Source organism: Peromyscus maniculatus, chromosome 2 (genome assembly GCF_049852395.1).
Source record: "Peromyscus maniculatus bairdii isolate BWxNUB_F1_BW_parent chromosome 2, HU_Pman_BW_mat_3.1, whole genome shotgun sequence".
NCBI classification, from domain to species: Eukaryota; Metazoa; Chordata; class Mammalia; order Rodentia; family Cricetidae; genus Peromyscus; species Peromyscus maniculatus.
The window spans coordinates 112,432,009-112,455,829 of NC_134853.1; the positions used below are offsets into that span (position 1 = coordinate 112,432,009).

Consider the following 23,821-nt stretch of genomic DNA (forward strand, 5'->3'; position numbering starts at 1 on the left):
TTTATCCCTCCTCTTTGACAAAAGGCTCCTTTCAATTTGATTCGGGCATCTTTAAGTGTCCATCATGTGCCAGAATAACAAAACAGGGTTACAGACTGTAAGTGTTTAATGGAAATCAGATTAATCTTTTAGAAAACCCTAGTAAAAGAGAAAAAAATTAAGAAATCTAAATAGCTCAGTAAATGTGTTATATAAAGCATATTCACAGTATGCCTGCCTATGCTGTTACTGCTGTTTAGTCTTCTAAATGTGTGTGCGTGGTAACTTTTTTATTACATGACTGTCAACATTTTCTCCTTGAAATAGGTATCATAACAGTACCCTTTTTGGAGCTATAGTTTTGCAAACTGTTAAGAGCTTGAGCCATGGCTTCAGCACATGTCAACTTGTTCCCGACTCTGCCTGATAGAATCTTGCTTCGCCTTAACACCTTTAAGCCTTGGTTTCCTGATCTATTAAGCACTGATAGTGATGATCAATTTAATATCACTGTGAGGTTAAATATAATCATGAGCATTAAAAAAAAATCAAAATTTCTGCATAGAAGTGGTCAAAACATAGTAACTACAATCATGGGCACTCTTATTTTCATAAAGCCAGAATTAGAATTCCTGCCTTGCATATGGCTCTTAAATATTTTTCATTTGCTCTCATTAATGTCTTACCTGATACTATGATAAATATCTTCTCATATTTCTAATTGTAACCAAGTTTTACAGGCCCCAGAAGGCATAAAAACATTCTGTCTGCCCTGTTATGTGACTCCAATATATTTCCCAATACAATTTCATGATTCCCCCATAAAAAGTTGTGGGTCTTCAAAAAGGAACTGAGTCTGAGATCCCATTTGACTGATATAATAATAAAAACACCTTAGATTTTTATAGTACCTTTTATCACAAAAAGCTCAATGCACTTTTACATATTTATCATGGTAACCCCTGGAGGTGAGAGGGACATAAATTATGTCTCATTTTCAGGAGCACAGCAGAGGGATGAGGAATTTAGGTAACATTTCTAAGGTTAATAGAAACAGAGAGCAGGTTTCCCGAATGCTGATGTTCCTGCAACCTGTTCCCTCTCTGGCATTAATTATGGCTATTGTTACTTTAGTTAGGCTCAAATGTTAGTGTTTGCCATTCAGTATAGCTTATAATTCAGTTAATTACTTGATGGAATCACAGTTAATCAAATATAGAACACTGAAGTTTAACCAAATTAAGATATTTTGATTTAATGTAGAAACACTTGATTATTCAATTACACACACACACACACACACACACACACACACACAATCTATGCTCATTTTCTATTCTTTGCTAATTCCAAAACATGATTTGAAAAGTTACTAGTTATCTTTTCCACATGCATTTTTATATGCCGTTTTATTTTTTCCATTTACATGGACTAATAGGAATTTCTAGTTTAGTATACAATATCTTAGGTTGCTGTGTTTGAAAAACACTATCAAATAAATATCCAAAGGAATATAAAGACTGACTATATAAAGAGCTTTTAATAATAGGGATTTTTTTGTTTGTTTTGAATAAAACAAAGTGGAGAATTAATATCAAGTTGACATCATAAAACAGACTATTAGAAGAACAATAAAACTGGCTTACAGTTTATAGCTTTGCAGTTTTCTCCAGGCTTACTTTGCTATGAATTGATAAAGATATAGCTACAGATGTGGATTTTAAACCATTAATTAAAAGGAAACAAAATTTTGCAGCCTGATAAAAAGAATGAATGTATACTTTTGGAGGCCTTACTTCATTGTATATCACAGTGGAAAGCAGATGCAACATTTTTTATTTTAACTTTCAGTAGGTATCTGATCTCTCATAATTTGATAGGACTGACCCACTCAAGGTCAAGCCTAGTCATGTGACTACCAGATTTCCTGAGGAAGTGTAATTAACACCAGGAAGAATTGTATACGCATATACACAGTGAGCTAGAACTCTTGTTTACTGCTCTTTCACACCAATTCCTCTTAACTATTAATGTTGCTATGATTAAATTTAAAAAAAATCTTCTTTTTTGATCAAGCAACATTTTGAGGCCAAGGATACTGTTGTAATAAAAATAAAATCCCATTTCCTTGGTCACTGTCATCCTGGCACTAGAAATTAGAGACTATGATTGCTTAAGATATCAGATATTATACACAAAAGTTGGAAATTATAACATAAATGAATGAGGTACAGACTGTTTAAGCTGTTTGAGCAACAAATAGACATTTCCTTGAATTATTTTGACACAATTTACTATGAGATTTTTTTTTCTCTTGCTGGTATTTATGGATTCCTTGTGCAGACAATAAAAAGAAAAGCCTTTCTTTTATGTCAACGCTCGTTATTTAACTCATAGAACACTGATGTTTTCTGGAATACTAATATTTCCTAGATGCCAAATGAATACTAAGAGAGGCGTGTCTCTGTTTTAATCATATCAAAAGAATTCATGAAAGTTTGCATCTCTTTTATAAGGTCTGTATAAAGAAGGCCATATTAACACATATTGCAGTGTTCAGCTTCAATCGGAAGGATCTTTATACAAATCTACTCTGTGTGTGCAGGGGGTAGGGAGTGTCGTTCAGGACAAACAGACATTTCAGAAGTAAGACTCACAGCCCTGTGGTGAAGAGCAGGCTACCAGGTACAGTGGATGCAGTGGGCTGGAAGGCCTGTACAGCTGTCAGGTTGGTTTAGTATGCTTAAGTTCCCATTGCTGGCTTTGAAAATCAACTAAGGGACATACAGATATAAAAGTACCAGGACAAATTACATATCATTGACTAATGTAAATTTGGGAACTGCTGAGCAGTACGGGACTGGTAAACACAGGAACGAGACCCACAATATAAACTGGATTTTGTCTATATTCAAAACTTCTTCAGATGAAGTGGCAGGACCAGTGAATAACAGGGAGCAAGGAGAGACTGGCAGACTTTGAAGAGAGGGTGCATGACACTAATAAGAATGAAAACGTTCTGATGGTCAAAATATATCTACTTAGAACTGGGAAAGTGACAGGATTCTGAACAAAGAATATGTTTGCAACAAGGAGCCAAAGGCGGTTGTATGAAAGAGAAATGGAGCCATGGCCTGTGAGGCTGATAGCCTCCTTTGCTTTGGATGTCCCTAAAACACCTTTGTGCCTATGGAGGGCATTAAAAACCCTGCTACAAAGACACAGATTGTGCTGTTCACCAAAACTTCCTCGACTTAGAGAAAGGAGACATGAGTCCTAGCACTGTTTTCCCCACTAACTGGCTGCTTCCCTTCAGCAAGTCCTTCCATGTACACCTCATGACTCCCACTCTAACTTAGTAATAATCAGAATGAGAACACTAAGCTATGCGCTAGGCAGCTTTCTAACTCAGGGATCGTCACAGCACTCTTAAGTTAAACAGTTTGCCCAAGACATACAAGCAGAAACAGACAGTCTCTAGAATCCAAGTCCTCCTCACTGTTTGGTACAACACCCCGACTGTACCTTTTAGATATAAAATCCAACCTCTTTAAAGATAGCACAAATTACAGGTACCTTTTAGATATAAAATCCAACCTCTTTAAAGATAGCACAAATTACAGGTGATTGAATAAGAACAAATGATAAGGATAGATTATTAACATGAACAGACAAGACTTTCATATCAAAAGTAATTATACTCATATGTCTTACATTCATGATAGTTTGTCTATAGACGAGAAACAAAATTGATAATTGCTTTTTATCAGAGAAAATACTAGAATTTTTGAAACTATAAGCTGCCCTAGGATATTCTCAACCTTAGGTAAAATTGTTTAAGAATTTGAAGATTGTGATTTAGTTTTTGTGTATTTTGAGGAGTTCTCTCCCTAATTGTATAGTGTATAGCTATAAAGCCATTGACATGATGGTATATATTTACTATTTAACTATATATGAGAATTTTCTTTAAATGCTGACCTTATTAAATTTTATATAGAGGATGTTCACTGAAACATTAAACAGAAGCTAATTTGAGCAAAAAGGTACTAGATTTACAGTTAATTCTTTCACTACATTTTCTGCATTATTGCCTTTGTGAAAATTCTAAATAGGCATTATCTTTTCCAGAGGAGACAGACAGCTTGGGGTTTTGACAAGAAGAAACTAAAAGTCTCCAGCTCAGGCTTCTGCCCTTCCAGCCACCAGGTGGGGGCAGCTGCTATATGTGGAGTGGTAAGGTCCAGTACTGTCCTTTAGGACTTGGATTTGCAGACGGGTCAGACCTGCATCCCTGAGCTTTATAAGCAAATACCTTTTACTGACAAAATCAAATATTTAAAATTAATGCAGATGAGAAACAAATATGACAGAGCAATATAACCACAATATAAGAAAGTGTTCTCCCAGTTTCTTAAGATTATAGCACATATAATTATCCTGCCCAGTTAGAATTTACTGATACTAACCGGAAAAAGAAAATTAACTGTTTCCTTCACTTACTACCTTTGCCGACAAGAAAAAAAAAAACCTTAAAATGACTTGCTTATATTTCTGTGACACATAAGTAAGTGAAAACCATAATACAGTAAGTAATTATAATGAGATTGAACAAGAACTGGCTTGCTGACAGGTACCATTTAGTGAATTGCTATTTCAATGCCCTAAACAGTCACCCAAGTTAATTCAATTTTCAGATTGTTTAATTTTTTGCCTTCAAAATCACTCTTCAGAGAATGGAGAAGTGGCTCACTCAAAGTCTATCTCGGTGGGATGATGCAGTCTCTGCCTTCCCTCTTATTCCATCGCACTGTTTAGAAGCATTCTAAAACTATGGCAGGGTTCTGAACACAAGCAACATGCAGGTGCTATGCATCTTAGAGGAATTTCAACTAAATCTGTAGCATTGTTAAGACTGGGGGAAAGATACCACAATTCCTAATTGGAGAAGCGTTTTTGTAATATGATCTACTTTAAAGTGCTCTGTCACTATCCTTTCAGCTTTATGAACTACATCTATATTAATTTTGAGACCTGAATTCTATTTTTAAAACCCTGCTTGTCATAGCAGAGGACAGCGAGTGCCGCCGCCTTCACTCATGCTCTCCTTTGACTCAAAGCGCAGTCCTGAATCATTTCAAACCAAACAGGACTGCAGCAATCAATTCTCATCCAATTTATTGGGCATGAGTTAAAGCCAATTAAAAAACCATTTTTGGTGCAATTCAAGGGGAAAAAATGTATAAACTCATGAAAAACAAATTTCAGTCCTAGACATGAGTCATCACTATTTAAAATACTGCTGTCATCCCTTCATCAGAAAGAAAAAGGTCCTAGCGTTGTGCAGTCCACTCTGGAAACTGCATCTACTAGAAACGATTTTAGATAATTGTTAATATTGTCATGAGGAGCTGACCTGGAAGAAAGCTCATGCACTTCCAGCCTTGCCTCCCATCTGAATAAAGTCTGCAGTGAAATGACAGAAGTTTCTTGAATTTGTGAATTAAGAGCTAAGAAGTGACCTTTATACAGAGAAAGCAAAACATTTTACTTATAATTTTAAAGTACCCTTTACCTGCTAGACCATGTCGCCTTACACAGGAATATAGTGGCTTTCTTTCAAGGCGATAAAAGGAGACAATCCCTATCCAATCTGGATACTCTTAGGGTAATCAAAACAGCAAAATTGAAGCTCCTGGGTGGGAAATTGCAGCTATAAACCAGAGCCATACATTTTCCATCTGTGTATTAAAAGGGCTTTTGAAGTTCAGGGTTGTGGCAGTTAAGCGTTCAAGCAGACCTCAATTCTGGTCCTGCATTTTCCCAAGTATGAGTTTAGGCAAGTCGTTTGGACGTTCTAAGCCTCAGTTTTGTTGTTAGTCAATTGGGTACTGAAAATAAGAGCCACTGTTTTACACATGCAGTGAGCGTGGAAATGAAAAAAGTCCTTGTTCCCTAGCTAGGTGTGGTGGCACAGGCCTTTAACCCCAGCATTTGGGAAGCAGAGCCGGGCGGATCTCTCAGTTGGAGGCCAGACTGGTCTATAGAGTGTGCAAGTTCCAGAGCAGCCAGGGCTACACAGAGAAACCGTGTCTCAAAATTAAAAAGAAAAAAGAAAGAAGTCTTTGTCTCATTATGAGAGCGCCTGGCAGGCCCCACCCAGGTCTGTGGCTCTTCTACCTGAGCACGGGCTTTTCTTTTTCCTGGTCTTGACTCTAGGAAATTGCACTTGGTAATTGTGAGGTGAGTTCTAACCACAGCTGTTTATTTAAAAAACAAAAACAAACAAACAAAAACTCCATGGAGGATTTGGATAAAACATTGGTTTAGAGAAAAAAACACAAAATTTTAAAAATCAGTACAGATTTCATATTCTTGGTCCCTTATTGTGGCATTTGTAAACTGTTGCTTCAACTATTTTGGCTCTGTTCTCTCCATAATGCTATCACTGATGCTGAAGGATATTTAAGTTGGTATATATTAGGGTTTTATTTATATCATATGGATATATGGAATAAGCACTACTTCCTGCTAGTAAAATGAAAGAACAGATATGAGAAATGACCTTGGGAAATTACAGAATCATTCCTGGCCAAGATATATTTTAGTGTCAGCTATGTTTGCAGCTTTACTTTTATTTAATAAATACAAGCAGATGAGTCAACACTACCAAATTATTTTTTTCAGGCTCATATTTTTCTGTTCAAGTTAGTTTATTTAGTTCATTTTTAACTGTTATACTTCAAGATACGTTCTTCTCAGTGTTAGAGGTAAAGGTGCCACACAGTTAAGAAAAGCAACCACTAAAGAAATGTATAAATGTACATACTCACATGTGCACACACAAGGTATGCTAACCTGACATGAATATTCTACAAATTACTTGTGATTCACAGTGACTTCCTATTAACTACAACAAGACTATCCTTAACACTTTTTCATTAGTTTAGAAATGGTTTTATTAGATTAGCAACTTGTCTGTCATCTTGGGAGGAAGAAAGATATTTTTCTAGTAGACTTTGGACTTTAACAATGTTAATAAAGGGGGAAAACAAATCCTAAGGAGAAGGAAGGATACTCAGGTTCTAGAAGTAAGAGACAAGGTGAAGATGAGGTGAGAAAAGCTCCTATTTTTGTCAGGGCTCATCTGGGTACAGCTGGAATATTCTCAAACTCAAGTCTTTTAAAGCAGAGTGATACATATCTTGGCATACCTAGTCATAGGAATTCAGGAAAATTCCAGGGCGGTCACACTATCAAACAGTTTTTAATTCAGAATTTCTAGAGAGCAGACCATTGATATACTATCCCTGGATTTAAGGATGCAAATTGCATAGATTACCTAGGAGCTCACTGTGAAAATACTTATTCCCTGAGGGCAATCTACCTTCAGGCTTTAGAAATGACTCTGCAGTCTAGATATAATTTAGCATCATGCATTGACAAGCTGTTGTAGATCAAGGAGATGCTGATTAAGTTGTAGATGAGAGGGGTAGCTAGGCCCATATTCCAGTTCTTATATATAAAGTGAAAGTGTTTCCATGTTACCAGCGACCGAGTTGTTTTCTCACATATGGAAGGCTGAACAGCGGTAGACTCTGACACTCCGTTGTCCCTGGGTTAGAGTTCAGGACACCATCTATACCTCTGGTGAGCAGCGAGTCAAATATGTGGTCAGAAGCACTGTCCAGTGCAACCGGACTCCTAGCCACCCCAGGACTGCAGAGCAGATAAATCACAGCCACTGTGTCTCCCTCCTGAGGTCACCACCCTCCCTGAATGACAGCCTTTCCTGGCCTTGTCAGATCTGGAAGCTCATTATAAGGATTCCTTGCAAGATCTTTGAGGCCAGGCTCAGGACTCAGCAGCCTCTTAGAAACTGACAAATTCTTTTTTTTTTTTTGCACATGCTATAGGATATTTTCCTACCATTTAGAATGCATTTTAGGTCTTTCTCCCTGGGTAGTAAATAGATAACTCCATTTTGAACATAGTGGAAGAAGAGCAAGTGAAGAGGAGTTCAGAAGAGCTGTCACGGCAGTACTCTTTAATGTATCCACTAGAGGACTCCTCTCGCTCTCTGTGGCCTCTGGCACTGGATGCTTAACTACCTCTTGAGTTGAGCCACTGGCTAGGTATCAGTGTTAGAACGAAAACATTCCCCTACTTTTAACACCTCCTGCTAGTTCAATAAAACGATGTTTAAATAACTGAACTGGCTTCAATGAACTGTACTTGCCATTTTTTCCTGCTTCTTAGCTAGATAAAATGGAGATAATTATGAAGTGGATGAGCAGGTTTAATGAAAGCCAGTTTCTTTTGGTACACTCCTGAAGCAGCAATCATCATCTGTTTGGCTTTTGAAGAGCAACAATTATAATCACTTAAACCCCCAAGGGGAACAAAAATAGAATTTACATTAGCATATAAAATATACAGCTGGATTGGGCAAGCCTACAAAATTCTGGGGAAATCATTCTAATCTGAATGCTATTCAAGCTCACAAGTAAAATGAGTTCAAGAGTATTTTACATACTTCCTTCCTATAAAATAATACATATAACAATGTTGAGAGGAGTTTCCTAAAAATGAACACAGGGAAATAAATAAAAAGAAAATGGTTGCCAGGAGAGAATCCCAGAAGGAAGGGCTACACTGTGGTATGGGAGTATCAAGAGAGCAACTGTGTGATGGTATGCACACAAAGTCCCAGTCTGAAGTGAAGGGTTTTCACAGTAAAACTGCATACTGCAAGCTTCAGAAATAAACAGGATGGCTTGAACTTGACTAACAGTAAAAATTAATCACAAGTAAGGAAACTTTCACATTAGCCATGTTTCCTTCCTCTCGGGCAGATATGCAACAATACAAAGAAACTGAAACCACCTTAAAACATTTTCCGATCAATCGCTCTCAAATAACCTCTTTATTACATCCCCTTCCTCACCATAGCCAGTTCAGCACTTACATTATTTAATTACCTTTGCTTGTGAGAACCTTGTACAGTTTGCAAGATTTTTTTTTTTTAGCATAGAAGAATAAAAATGGAGCTTGTGCCGGATCCATTATGCCACCAGCAACAAAACACTAACATAATCAATATATTAAAGGCTTTCCTAGCTGTGCACATTTGTCAAAGGCAGTGTGTCTGAGGAATTACACTAATGAATCTTGGAACAGTCAGCATCCTATGCAGGAAGCTCACTCTCTCTCATCATAAGTGCATATCTATGTAAAAAAAACAAGGGGAATGTATACTTCCATCTTTCTGCATGTCACTTGAAAGCTCATTATTCTATTTTTTTAATGGAAAGAAAGCACAAAGTCCATGTACAAAACTAATAAGCTAGAGTAATGCCCAGTCTAGGCATCCCAGTGGACCCACCTTTTCTCTCCCTAAGGGAACTCTGTACATACTTCTGACACTGTTGGTCTCATTACATTTAACCATCAGGAGACATATCTACCTCAGACATGGGATGTACAATGCTTGGCAACATCATTCTATTTTCCAAAAGGGCATTCCCATGGATGCTCTAGAATTACACTTAACTAGAAATGCACAGTGATATTTGTACAGTGAAGTCTTTCATTCATCTGTATTATCAGATACAGTGGCCTCAAATGTGGCCTTGACAGTAACAATCAAACCTATTTTGAACACAATCAGTGCCACAAAATCAGATTCGATGCTGATAGATTAAGCCCTGAGAAATTAGAAATGCACGCCTAAATTTCTACAGCAATCTTAGCACTCATTATCTTTATAAAGGATAATGGTAATTTTTAAGATTGTATTAAATATTTATAATATTAATCAGCTCTTTAAACTACTTTTCTGGAAACATTCAAAAAAAGTTGGGTTCTTTCTTCTTAATAGAAATGATCTCCAGTCTTATTAACTTTATAATCTCTATTTTAAGGAATTTAGGCCATTGCCACTGCCTTCTCAAGCTTTCCCAGTGTCTGTCAAGGGTAGTGGCATCTATTTGCATTATTTTGTGAGTGCCTGGAAAAACTTTAATGTTCTCAGATGTACTAAAAGTCCACAACATGTAAGTCCTCTAACACAATGTATAATGGTTTCATATTCAGAGACTTTATAGGGATAACAGAAGAGCTGGAAAATCTCAGGACCAAGATAGAACTTTAAGGGACTTTTGACTTTTTTCTCCTTACTTTAAAGATATTTAATATTTTTCCCACCGATGTTTTAAAGACATTATAACTTTGTATGAAGTTTTAAAAATGTAGTAGTGGAGAGGTTAAAAAAAAAGTAGTCTCCATACACTTACACTAAAATAATCCAAATCTTTAGTTAATAGTAATTATAATAAATAGTCTTATTATTTAATACAATTCATTTTCATAGTATCTACTATCCCTTAAGTTTAAAGCTGAAAAAAAGCTTTAACAATTTAATTTTCCTCTTTTGCTACACATTGCTATGACAGCTTTTTATATCTACAGCTATACGTATTTATTATTTATATGGTTATATTTTGCATTTTGGTGAATTTGAGTGGAAAGAAAATCTATCCAAACAGTGTTTTCATTTTAGTATATAATAATATAAATTTACAAATTATGGATATGATAGAAAAGTCATGAAAACATCTAACATTAAAAGGAGACTAAACTTCATTGAGATTTTTTTTAATATGTACAAACAGTCAATTTAATTTCTTGGGGGTAAAATCTTTCAAGATACATGCTCCAGGGTCAAAATGTAAAAAGACTGACTTTTAAATGTTATTCACATTCAAGTCTCATGAGTCTCCCCTCTATGATATGCTTCCTTAAAGTTCAAAATTATGACTTGAAAAACATCTACTGGTATTTTCATGGAAATATAGTTTAAATATGGTAAATCTTTTAAAAGATTCCATTTTAAAAGAGTTGGAAATTTAAAAGATGGACTTGTCATTTTTTAAAGAAAGTTTTTGCACTTAACAAGATCATTAATATAAACTCTGTATTATGTGCATAATTTTAAACATTTTTGGTTTTTTTAGACACAGTTATCACTATGTCATCCAGATTGGCCTTGAACCTATGATCCTTCTGCCTCTACCTTCAAAATGGTTGGGATTACATGTATGTGCCAGTACACCCAGATTCAATTGCTTTAAAAGCTTATTTACTTGTGCATTTATTATTGTGTGTGTGTGTATACACAGTATGTAGGGTACACATGTGGAGGTTAATAGACAACTGTGGAGTCTGTTTTCTTCTCCTTCAACTTTTATATGAGTTCCAGGGATCGAACTCAAGTCTCTAGGCTTTCACTCATTACAAGCACCTTTACTAGGTGAGCCATTTTGCTGACCCTCTCATGTTTCATTTTGTTTTTCATGTTTGTGTTTTGTTTTGTTTAAGACAAGGTTTTGCACCATAGCCTTGGCTGTCCTGGAATTTGCTCTATAGGCCAGGCTAGTCTTAAAGTCATAGAGCTCCACCTGCCTCTGCCTCCTGAGTGCTGGGATTAAAGATGTGCCTGGCTACTACTTTCTTTCTTTCTTTCTTTCTTTCTTTCTTTCTTTCTTTCTTTCTTTCTTTCTTTCTTTCTTTCTTTCTTTCTTTCTTTCTTTCTCTCTCTCTCTCTCTCTCTCTCTCTCTCTCTCTCTCTTTCTTTTCTTTCTTTCTTCCTTCCTTTCTCTCTCTCTCTTTCTTTCCTTCTTTCTTTCTTTCTTTTAACTATACACCCTACAAAAGTAACACAAGTTTAAAAGGAGTAAATATTTACACAAACAAGCCAGGATGGCATCTATTGCATAAAGCCACCAGACTGGATGCTTCCCTTCCTCTTCAACTAAAAGTCAAGTACTGAGCAGCTTCCTGCTGGCTGTAATTATACCTTAAACATAGTTCCACATGGGCACTAAATGTATTTCCATATAGGCAGTATGAAAATTAGGGCAACTTGCCTGAATTATTTTGATAAAAGCTAAACACCCCACACTTTCACCAATCTAACCATAGAAACAACAAACCCAGGCAGATGGAATATATATGGACCAAAGACTGATTTTAAAAGAGCACTTAAAATATAAAGGCTGTTCTCTCAGTGTCTATTAGAGACTCTCCCATCATGGAGGGCCCTTGTGTGTTGAGGGGGCATTGAGGCGGGGTCATACACTCAGGCTGGCTTGAACTCAATGCACTTCTCCGACTTCAGCTGCCTAAATGCTTAGGGTTGTGAAAGCCATCAGGTCTGGCTAAGAATCTATCATCCTTTTATGTTTAAAAAGGAATCCTAGAATAGGGTTCCATTTAAACTTTTAACTTTTTGTGTAACTTTCAGCTTTTAGATTTCTTTTGGTTCACCAGATGAGGACAGTGTATAACATGGAGCTCCCTGACTCACTGAGAGTTGAGGCAGACACCACCAATGTCAAGGTAAATGCTAATGTAGAAAGTATGCCACAGAAAAGATAATCATTAATCTACTACTGATAAAATCACATAAGATTTTATTACTTTAGAAAATACTATTATAACCTGATTTTCAGGTCTTTTAAAATAAAAATTAAATACTGTTTAAGTTGCTAGCAAAACAAAACAACCTACTTTTTTAGTTTTAGGTTCCCATTTAAGGAAAGTTGGGTTTTCAGTTATATTTTCATTTTATTTAAGTAGGAATTGTGGAAATTTATCTTAAAATATTTTGCCATTATAATTGAGTTATTATTTTCCCTTTTGTTTGTTTGTTTGTTTGGGGGACAGGACAAAAAATACAACAAATTCTCCATAATTAATACCCCTGAGAAGAAATAACCAACCAAACTAGGTTACTGCATCTAAAACCAACTAGAAGATGTAGTTGGAAATATTTCAAAGGTTTTTTTTATTTCTGAAAAAAAGTTCTTGTCATGCAAACAACATAAATTAACAGGTAATCAGAATTTATGAAGATTGTGTGGGTTTTATTTATGACTTTTAGGCCTAGTAGACTATTTCATATTTTTCCTATTATTTGATTCACAATTTGTTTCCTTTGGACCTAAGTTTATAGTGTGACAGATTTTGATTCAAATCTTCTCTTATGTTTTATGACCTATCTAACCCCAAATACATAAACCTACTACTTAGTGTTTTGAACATTAACTGAGATCATATATACAAAACACTCACCCATATGACTGGATCCTGATTGCTACACTGATATAGTTAATTAGTAAATTCTCAGCTACTTTAGACTACATAGTTGATATATAAGATACACATTGAATTTAATGCTAATAATAAATAAATATTGCTTTTGTACCTTAAAAAAATGTTAATGTTGGAGTCCAAGCTCAGTGAATTAAGGTGCTTGAAGCCAAACCTGACTGCGTGAGTTCGATTCCCAGAGCCCACATAGTGGAAAGAGAGAACTGACTCCTGGAAGCTGTCCTTCCACATCCACATGTACACCGTGTGATTCTCCTCCATGCTCATATACACATATGCACACAGCAATGAATAAATGAAAAATAAATATTTAAAAACGTTGGTGTTGCTGGAGACATAGCATAGTGGTGGAACTCTTGCCAAGCATGTATGAGTTCTTAGGTTTACTTCCTAGCACTGGGACAATGGCAACATCACTTCAGTGAGTCCTCCCTGACTTCCTTGCCCCTAGGTAGGGTTCATGCCCTAGGTATTGTACAAGAACTCAGATCTTCGACGTATTTGACATACTAATAGAGAGTCACCCCCATCTCTCACTTCGTACATCTTATCTTCTTCTTAGTATGTGAATACTTGCTCAAAATAACCATATTCTAGGAAGCAATGACTATTTGTCAGACTTAAAAACAGTTAAGAATGTTCTTACTGGGACTAAAGAGGTGTCTCAGAAGTGAAGAGCACTTGTGGCACTTGCTGAGGACTGGGGTTCAGTTCCCAGCACTCACATGATGGTTCAAAACCACCCATAATTCCATGTCCAGGAGATCCAACACCCTCTTATGGCCTCTGTGGGCACCAGTCACAAATGTGGTCTACACACATGTATGCAGGGAAAACATTCACATACATAAAATAAACAAATCTAAAAAAGAAAAAAAAAAAGATTTTCTGCTTATGAGCATGATAAAGTTTCTGCTAGTTTAAAATGTATTTGAATAAACTAAGGTTGAGGGACATTGTCAGAATATGGTCTGTACGGACCTGCTATGCTAAGAATGCCTAAGAAAAACATTTATATTTTATGTCTAAAATATTTATTTAATTATTTTTATTTTTAGAAAAAATAAGCTATAATATTACATTCTGCTATGAAGAAATTTCCATGTTTACTTAGCAGCCTTAAAATTTTGGCAGGGAATTACAGAATTATTGAGGGTAAATATTAGAAATGATTTGTTCCTCAACTTTTTGAACTAATACTTCTTTTTAGTGTCTTCAACTGAAACAGTATTTTCAATGTGTAGGTGGGAAACTACAGTAAAATCAGCTGAAGGCTGATTTGAGATGGAATATGGTTAAAAGAACTCTTAATTAAGGATATTTTTCTAAATTAAAGTTTCAAACTAATCTATTTTTATTATGTACAGGAGACATATTTAATTACAATTATCTATACAGAGAAAAATAATATTCTTACTTTAATATTGTGTACATACATACATTCAATACACTTATTTAAAAATCCCCAGATGATGCTAACATAGTTTGAGATTGATCCCATAGTTAAATACCTAAGGAAATGGAGTAATAAGGGCCAAAATGAATTTGTCTGTAGAATAATGCTAGTTTGGCTGTCTATAGTCTAAGAGTATTGCTGTCTGTCTGTCTGTCTGTCTGTCTGTCTGTCTGTCTGTCTGTCTCTAAGAACACTGCTAGCTGGCTATGGCCCAGCACCAGCTGCACAGAAAAGCAAACTTTCCTATTGAGGTCCTGCTACTCCAAACATTAATACTGAATTTTAAACTTCTAATATTTTTCCCCCACATATTTTACAGAACTTTTTTTTTGTTTGTTTGTTTAATTGGCCATTGAGTTTGTAAGTTCTAACTGAAAACAGTAGCTTGAAAAGCTTAGAAAGCTGAGTTTGGAGCTCTTTCCTGTGAAAGTTACTGGGAAATTACAGGAACTTTGTGTAGAACAGGCAAAAAGTTATTTGTTAAAATAGTAATTAAAGACATGCATACAAAGTATTCATCTGTACCATAAAACACTCTTAAAGTATTTCTTCAAGTTTCTAGGTTCACAGAGAGTTTATAATTACTGAAAAAAGTCAATTTAGAATACATCTTGAGACTCAGAAATGCAATCACATCAACACACACAGAAATTAAAGTTTAGAGGCTCAACAAAACAAGAACTAATTCCTTTCAAGGGGCATTTTTTTGTTTCTATCACATCATTCAGATTTGAAAACTCAGATGTCCTTCCCATATTAATGTATAGGTCCATTACTCTACAGGGCATCTCAGTCATTTCTATAAGAGCCCTAATTCAGTCAAAAAGCAACTGGCTCCACAAAATAATGATGATGATGGATTAAGACTACTGAGCACTAATACTTCTTTTGAAAGACCCCCGCTCCATTATGAGGATATGGGGCGTTGGGCCGATGTTATGCCCCCCCAATAACTTGGCCTTAGAAACGCCATTCTGCAGGAATCAGAAAAACAGGAGTTCACAGCTGTGACTAACTAGCCAGCCGGCCTTGGAAGAAAAAGATAACTATGGTCAGCCATCGGGCCTAAGATAGGGGATAATTGGGTCAGCAGCCTTGGGAGTAAGACAGTTGATATTTTATGGCGGGCCCCTGGCCTTGAAGAATAGGCAGCTGGCCTGGGCAAGGCCAAGTCAGCCACACATCAAACTTCTGATAATTAAAGAACGCGACCCCAAGTTCACCCTGGCCCTCTGTAAAACAGCCAATAGGGACCCTGTAACTATGCTTCTCGCTTCTGTAGCCGCGCCTCTGCCCCTGAAATCCCATAAAAAGTCCCCTTTGCCCTCGGTAGGCGCGCAAGTCTTCTGAGAGACTTGGCCCCAGGTACCTGTGCATTTAATAAAGCCTCTTGCTGTTTGCATCTGATCTGTGGTTTCGGTGTGTTTCCCGGGTCCGGGGTCTCTCCCTGAGGGAAGATCTCCCCTGGGGGTCTTTCATTTGGTGGCCCGTACGGGGATTGAGACCCCTCCCTGGGACCACCGACCCACCATCAGGAGGTAAGCCGGCCGGCCTTGGTTTATGTCATCCCTGTCCAGTCTGAGTGTTGTCTGTTTGCCTAAGTGTTGAGTGTTGTTTGTTTGTCTCCGCGCCTGCGTCTGATAATCTGTCTGTGTCAGTGGATCTGAAAGAGGGGGCCGACGGGCCTGGACTTCGCCGCTGAACCCTAGGAGACGTCCTAGGGAAATCTGAAACCCTGGAAGGAATTCCACGGGAATCTGTAGTGCCTTCTGAGGCACGGTCTGAAGTGCCTTCTGAGGCACGGTCTGAAGTGCCTTCTGAGGCACGGTCTGTATTGCCCTCTGGGGCACGGTTTTTTGGGGCCACTCACGTATCAGAGGGATACGTTGTGCTGGTTGGAGAAGAGGGGGTTGGACCCTCGCAGTCTCCTTCTGAGGTTTTGCTTTCGGTTTGGAACCGAAGCCGCGCAGCGCGTGTCAGTGTTATTTGTATTGGTTTGTTGTTCCTTGTTTTCTGTTTAACCGTTCTCCTCCTAGAGACAACCATGGGACAGACTGTCACCACCCCCTTGAGCCTCACGCTTAAACACTGGTCAGACGTAAAGATACGAGCCAACAACGAAGGAGTCGTAATCAAGAAGAAAAAATGGATCACTCTTTGCGAGGCCGATTGGGTTAAAATGAATGTAGGATGGCCTCGTCAGGGAACCTTTAACCTTAGTCTTATTTCACAGGTGGAGGGAAAAGTTTTTGCTTCCAGTCCCCAGGGCCACCCGGACCAGGTCCCATACATTGCCATGTGGAGACTCCTGACAACAGAACCTCCCCCATGGGTTAAGCCGTTTCTCTTCCCCTCGGCCCCCCGGCAACAGCAGCGCTCGCCGAATCCCGGGGCCGAGGAAGCCAGATCGGCGGATCCCTCCCACTCCCTGTTCCTCCCTAACCCCACACCAGCAAGTCTTTTCCTCTCCCCGCAGGCCGCCGCGCCGGCGCAGGCGACTGTGGGAGGTGGGAACGCGCAGGCGGGTGCGCAGGCGACTGTGGGAGGTGGGAACGCGCAGGCGGGTGCGCAGGCGACTGTGGGAGGTGGGAACGCGCAGGCGGGTGCGCAGGCGACTGTGGGAGGTGGGAACGCGCAGGCGGGTGCGCAGGCGACTGTGGGAGGTGGGAACGCGCAGGCGGGCGCGCAGGCGGCCGCAGGTTATGGTGCCGGCGCTCAGGCGGGGCCGGGGATGGGATCGGCGGGAGACTGCTCCCCGACCGGCTCTGGGACGACTGGGGAGCCCCGATTTGGGGAAGGGGGCTCAGGAGGGACGGCGCCACTGATGAGCGCCAAACCACTGCTCCCTCCCGCCTCTCCTTCCTCCTCCCTTTACCCTGTTCTCCCACGAAAGGATTCCCCTAAGGCTCCCGTCCTCCCCCCGGACCCCAATTCACCTCTTATTGACCTCCTCACAGAGGACCCACCACCATACCCAGGGAATCGGGCACCGGAGGGACCGGTGGCCCCTGCAATGGTACCGGAGGGACCGACGGCCCCCCCGGAGGCGCCTGAACAGCCTCCAAGGAGAGAGAGGGAAGATGAGATTCCGGCTCCCTCCCCAATTGCCGGTCGCCTACGAGGAAAGCGCGACGAGCCAGCTAAGGAGTCCAGAGCCTTTCCCCTTAGGGAAGGTCCTAACCACCAGCTCCAATACTGGCCGTTTTCAGCGTCTGATCTCTACAACTGGAAACAACATAATCCCCCTTTCTCTAAGGACCCTGTTGCCTTGACTAACCTGATTGAGTCCATTTTAGTGACCCACAAGCCCACTTGGGAAGATTGTCAGCAGTTACTGCAGACCCTCCTGACGGTGGAGGAAAAGCAGCGGGTCTTCCTGGAGGCTCGGAAGCGGGTTCCAGGAGAAGATGGAAGACCCACCCAATTGCCTAATATCATTGACGCAGCCTTTCCCCTCACCCGCCCGAACTGGGACTTCGCGACCCCGGAAGGTAGGGAGCACCTACGTCTCTATCGCCAGTTGCTCTTGGCGGGTCTCCGAGGGGCAGCTAGACGCCCTACCAATCTGGCCCAGGTTAGAAATGTAACCCAGGGAAAGGAGGAAACGCCGGCAGCGTTCTTAGAAAGACTTAGAGAGGCATACAGAATGTATACCCCGTACGATCCAGAAGATCCAGGACAGGCGCCGGGTGTCATACTGTCTTTCATCTATCAGTCAAGTCCAGATATAAGGGCCAAGTTACAGAGACTAGAAGGATTGCATTCACTCAGTTTGTCAGATTTATTGAGAGAGGCAGAAAAAGTGTTTAATAAGAGAGAAACTCCTGAAGAGCGGGAAGAGAGATGATGGCAGAGGCAGGAAGAGAGAGATAAAAAGCGTCATAGGGAAATAACTAAAGTCCTGGCCACTGTAGTATCTCAGGGACAGGTCAGCGAGGGAGTTAGGAAGAGAGATCGGAGAAAGCCACCACTGGACAAAGACCAGTGTGCTTACTGTAGAGAGAGAGGACATTGGGCTCGTGACTGCCCAAAGAAGCCTCAAGAGTCTCGGAAGCCTAAGTCAAGGGCCACGGACCTCCTCAATCTGGAGGATTAGGGAGGTCAAGGCCAGGAGCCCCCCCCTGAGCCTAGGATAACTCTCAAGATTGGGGGGCAGCCAGTGACCTTCCTGGTGGACACCGGGGCTCAACATTCAGTCCTGACCCACACCGGGGGCTCTCTCAGTGACCGCACAGCTTTGGTCCAGGGGGCCACAGGTAGCAGGAGATATCGATGGACCACCGAGAGAAAGGTTCAGCTGGCATCTGGACAGGTAATCCACTCTTTTTTGCATATACCTGACTGCCCTCACCCATTATTGGGCCGAGACCTGTTGACTAAGCTCAAGGCTCAGATCTATTTTGATGATAAGGGGTCGACTGTGACAGGACCCAAAGGGACCCCCCTACAAGTCCTAACCCTAAAACTGGAAGAGGAATACCGCCTGTTTGAATCTGAGCCCTCTAAGGAGCCACCACAAGAAATGCAGGACTGGTTGAGGGAATTTCCCTCAGCATGGGCAGAGACTGGCGGCTTGGGGCTGGCTCGCGACCAACCCCCACTTGTTATTCAGTTAAAAGCTTCTGCCACTCCCGTTTCAATCAAACAGTATCCTATGTCCCGGGAAGCCCACGAGGGCATTAAACCGCACATCAGGAGACTTTTGGACCAGGGAGTACTTGTGCCCTGTCGATCACCTTGGAATACCCCCCTCCTGCCTGTAAAGAAACCTGGGACAGGGGATTATAGACCGGTTCAAGACCTGAGGGAGGTTAATAAACGGGTTGAAGATATACACCCCACGGTGCCAAACCCTTACAACCTCCTCAGCACTCTTCCGCCAACCCACGTTTGGTATACGATACTGGACTTGAAGGATGCCTTCTTCTGTTTGAGATTGCACCCCCAGAGCCAACTACTGTTCGCTTTTGAATGGAGAGACCCAGAGATGGGACTTTCAGGACAGTTGACCTGGACTCGGCTCCCCCAGGGGTTTAAAAACAGCCCGACTCTTTTTGATGAAGCCTTACACTCAGACTTAGCCGAATTCCGGGTTGAACACCCGGCCTTAATCTTGCTCCAATATGTGGACGACCTCCTCCTAGCAGCCAGAACCCAGGCTGAATGTCAGAGGGGCACTCGGGCCCTTTTGACTAAACTGGGACAGAAGGGCTATCGGGCTTCGGCTAAGAAGGCTCAGATTTGCCAAAGCAAAGTCATTTACTTGGGTTATGCCCTAGAGGGAGGACAGAGATGGCTCACGAGAGCACGGAAAGAGGCCATACTCTCCATACCCCCTCCAAGGAACCCCCGCCAGGTGCGGGAGTTCCTAGGTACAGCCGGCTACTGCCGCCTCTGGATCCCGGGTTTTGCTGAAATGGCTGCCCCCCTGTATCCTCTCACCAAGCCTGGGACCATGTTCCACTGGGGAGAGGAGCAGCAACAGGCCTTTCAACGAATTAAGAACATCTTACTTGAGTCACCAGCCCTTGGCCTGCCAGATCTGACCAAGCCTTTTGAACTGTTCGTGGACGAGAACTCAGGCTTTGCAAAAGGGGTACTGGTACAGAGATTGGGGCCATGGAAGAGACCTGTAGCTTATTTATCCAAGAAATTAGACTCGGTAGCTGCAGGATGGCCCCCTTGTCTGCGCATGGTAGCCGCCATTGCTGTTTTGCTCAAGGATGCAGGGAAACTGACTTTGGGACAGCCATTAACTGTGTTATCCTCTCATGCGGTGGAAGCTCTGGTCCGGCAGCCCCCAGACAGGTGGCTCTCAAATTCCAGGATGACCCACTACCAGGCTCTGTTGCTAGACACAGACCGAGTGGTGTTCGGACCAGTTGTCTCCCTCAACCCCGCAACCCTGCTGCCCTTGCCAGACCCATCCGAGGAGCACGATTGCCTCCAGATTCTGGCGGAGGTCCATGGCACCCGCTCTGACCTAACAGATCAACCGCTGTCGAAACCAGATTTTATCTGGTTCACGGATGGGAGCAGCTTCTACCAAGAAGGAGAACGGAGGGCCGGAGCAGCTGTTACCACCGAATCAGAGGTAGTTTGGGCCTCACCGCTGCCGCCTGGAACATCGGCCCAAAGAGCAGAGCTGATCGCTCTGACCCAGGCCCTCCGGATGGCGGAAGGTAAGAGACTCATGGTTTATACTGACAGCAGATATGCCTTCGCCACTGCTCATGTACATGGAGAAATCTACAGAAGAAGAGGCCTCTTGACCTCGGAGGGTAAGGAAATTAAAAACAAAAAAGAAATTTTAGAACTCTTAAAGGCATTGTTCCTCCCGCATCAGCTCAGCATCATACATTGTCCGGGGCACCAAAAAGATGACTCTGTCGTGGCACGGGGAAATCGGCTGGCTGATCTAACAGCCCGGACAGTCGCCTTACAACCCCCAAGGGGCGACCAGCTGTTGGTCTTGCAGGACCAACAGCCAAGTAGAGACCCCATGTCTTACAGCCCGGAGGACCAGGAACTAGCGAAGAAAATGGGGGCGAGATGGAGCCCCGAGCGACAAGCTTATATAATGGATGACAAATTAGTTATGCCAACCTCCCATACCAAATATATGCTCAAGTTCCTCCACGCGTTAACCCATCTGAGCAAAAACAAGATGAGGGCCCTTCTGGCTGATGAGACTTCGGGTACTGTATTATTGAATCAGGAACAGGTCCTCCAACAGGTGACTTCCAGCTGCCCTGCCTGTGCCCAAGTTAATCCAGGAAAAGCCCATCTGAGCAGAGGGAGCCGCCTGCGAGGTCACCGCCCAGGAGTCCATTGGGAAATTGACTTCACCGAGGTAAAACCCGGACTATATGGATATAAATACCTTCTGATTTTTGTAGACACATTTTCAGGGTGGATGGAGATCTTCCCTACCAAGAAGGAGACCGCTAACGTGGTAACCAAGAAGCTCCTGGAAGAAATTTTTCCCAGGTATGGAATGCCCCAGATATTGGGGTCAGACAATGGGCCCGCCTTTGTCTCCCAGGTAAGTCAGAAGGTGGCCAGGCTACTGGGGATTGATTGGAAACTTCATTGTGCATACCGCCCCCAGAGCTCAGGACAGGTAGAACGTGCAAATAGAACCATTAAGGAGACTTTAACCAAATTAACGCTTGCAACTGGCACTAGAGATTGGGTGCTCCTACTCCCCCTAGCCCTTTACCGAGCCCGGAACACTCCTGGGCCTCATGGCCTAACCCCGTTCGAGATTATGTATGGAGCTCCCCCACCAATTGTAAATTTCCTTCACCCTGACATCTCCTCTTTTGCCACTAGCCCTACCCTAGAGGCACACCTCCAAGCCCTCCAGCTGGTGCAAAAGACGGTGTGGAAACCCCTGGCGGATGCATACCGGGAGCAACTGAATCGCCCGGTGGTGCCTCATCCATTCAAGATTGGGGACTCTGTCTGGGTCCGACGCCATCAATCCAAGAACCTAGAACCGAGGTGGAAAGGACCCTACACCGTCCTGTTAACTACTCCCACCGCACTCAAGGTTGACGGGATAGCGGCTTGGGTCCACGCGTCACATGTGAAGGCTGCCAAGGAACCCGACGAAGCTGAGGACACCGAGACATCAACATGGAAAGTTCAACGCTCTTCGAACCCACTCAAGATAAGACTCACTCGGGGGTCCCCTTGATCCCCCTAATAGTCCTCCTCCTGACATTAGGAGGGGCATCACCAGAGAGCCCCCACCTGGTTAAGAAAATTACCTGGCAGGTTGTCTCACAAACTGGGGAGACGGTCTGGCAAACAACCGCCCTTCACACCCCCTTTACATGGTGGCCTAACTTACATCCAGATCTCTGCCAATTAGCAGCGGGGTCAGAGGACTGGGACATCCCTACCACTGACCCCATGAACCCCAGAGCACCAGACGTCTGTCAGGACGGTAAGGGAACTTGCAAATGTAATGACGGAAAATACGGATGTGGTCACCCTGAAGCCAGGGCAGCCCTGTCACAACTACCCTTCTACGTCTGCCCCCGGGATGGTAGGGACAAAAAGATGATTAGCCAATGTGGGGGTTATGAAAGTTACTTCTGTAAAACATGGGGATGTGAAACAACTGGGAATACCTATTGGAAGCCTTCATCCACTTGGGACCTCATTAGGGTAAAAAGAGCTACCCAAGAAAAAAGCCACTCGTGGCGTCCCCTTACCCAAGGACATTGTTGGGGAACTGTCACGTCAGGAAGAGATAACACTTACTGGAAGGGGGAGGGTCCCTGTGTAAATTTCACATGCAACCCCCTGAATATATCTTTCACTCAGAAGGGAAGGGAGACCACACAAGACTGGATTAAAGGTAAAACATGGGGACTTAGACTTTACATGACAAGACGGGACCAGGGAGTTGTGTTTACGATTAAGCTTAAAATCACGGAGCTCTCCACCTTTATAGGTCCCAACCAGGTTCTCTCTGACCAAAAGCGTCCCTCTTTCCCCGCTATTCGCCCAAGCACGGCTCCAAATGTCGCTGTAACCCCAGCCATCCTCCAGCCACCCAGACCAGGTACGGGAGACCGGCTATTGAATCTTATAGAGGGCGCTTACTCAGCCCTCAATGTTACCAACCCAAATCGGACTCAGGAGTGCTGGTTATGCCTAGTTTCCGCACCTCCCTATTATGAGGGGGTGGCCGTAGTCGGAAGCTTCACCAACTCTTCTTCACCCCCACCAGGATGTGCCTCGACACCTCAGCATAAGCTCACAATCTCCGAGGTGTCAGGACAAGGACTATGTCTGGGGACCGTACCCTATACCCATCAACACCTGTGCAATCACACCCAGGTACTTGTCCCAGGACCCCATTATCTCGTGGCTCCCAGCGGAACTTACTGGGCCTGTAGCACTGGACTTACACCATGCCTCTCTCCCTCAATACTAGCTAACATGGCCGATTATTGTGTACTAATAGAATTGTACCCCAGGATAATCTACCATACACCTGAAGATATCTATGCTCGATATGAAACAGGGGTCCCCCGTATAAAAAGAGAGCCAGTCTCGCTAACCCTGGCCCTAATACTAGGTGGATTAACTGTGGGAGGAATCGCCACCGGAATAGGCACAGGTACCACTGCCCTCATGGAAACCAACCAGTTCAGACAACTCCAGGTTGCCATGCATACTGATATCCAGGCACTG

The 23,821-nt window shown here is 42.1% G+C and overlaps 1 protein-coding gene across 1 annotated transcript; it reads left to right on the plus strand.

The window, feature by feature from the left end:
- The first annotated feature begins 16,198 nt into the window (after window positions 1-16,198).
- LOC143271892 (uncharacterized) lies at window positions 16,199-18,461 on the plus strand. The gene has a single exon (XM_076564505.1). The coding sequence runs from the start codon at window positions 16,653-16,655 to the stop codon at window positions 18,453-18,455; it is 1,803 nt and encodes a 600-aa protein (XP_076420620.1). The 5' UTR covers window positions 16,199-16,652; the 3' UTR covers window positions 18,456-18,461.
- The last annotated feature ends 5,360 nt before the right edge of the window (window positions 18,462-23,821 follow it).

Bases quoted from the DNA above. Each gene is read 5' to 3' on its own strand.
- LOC143271892 (XM_076564505.1), top strand. From the start codon at position 16,653: ATGGGACAGACTGTCACCACCCCCTTGAGCCTCACGCTTAAACACTGG.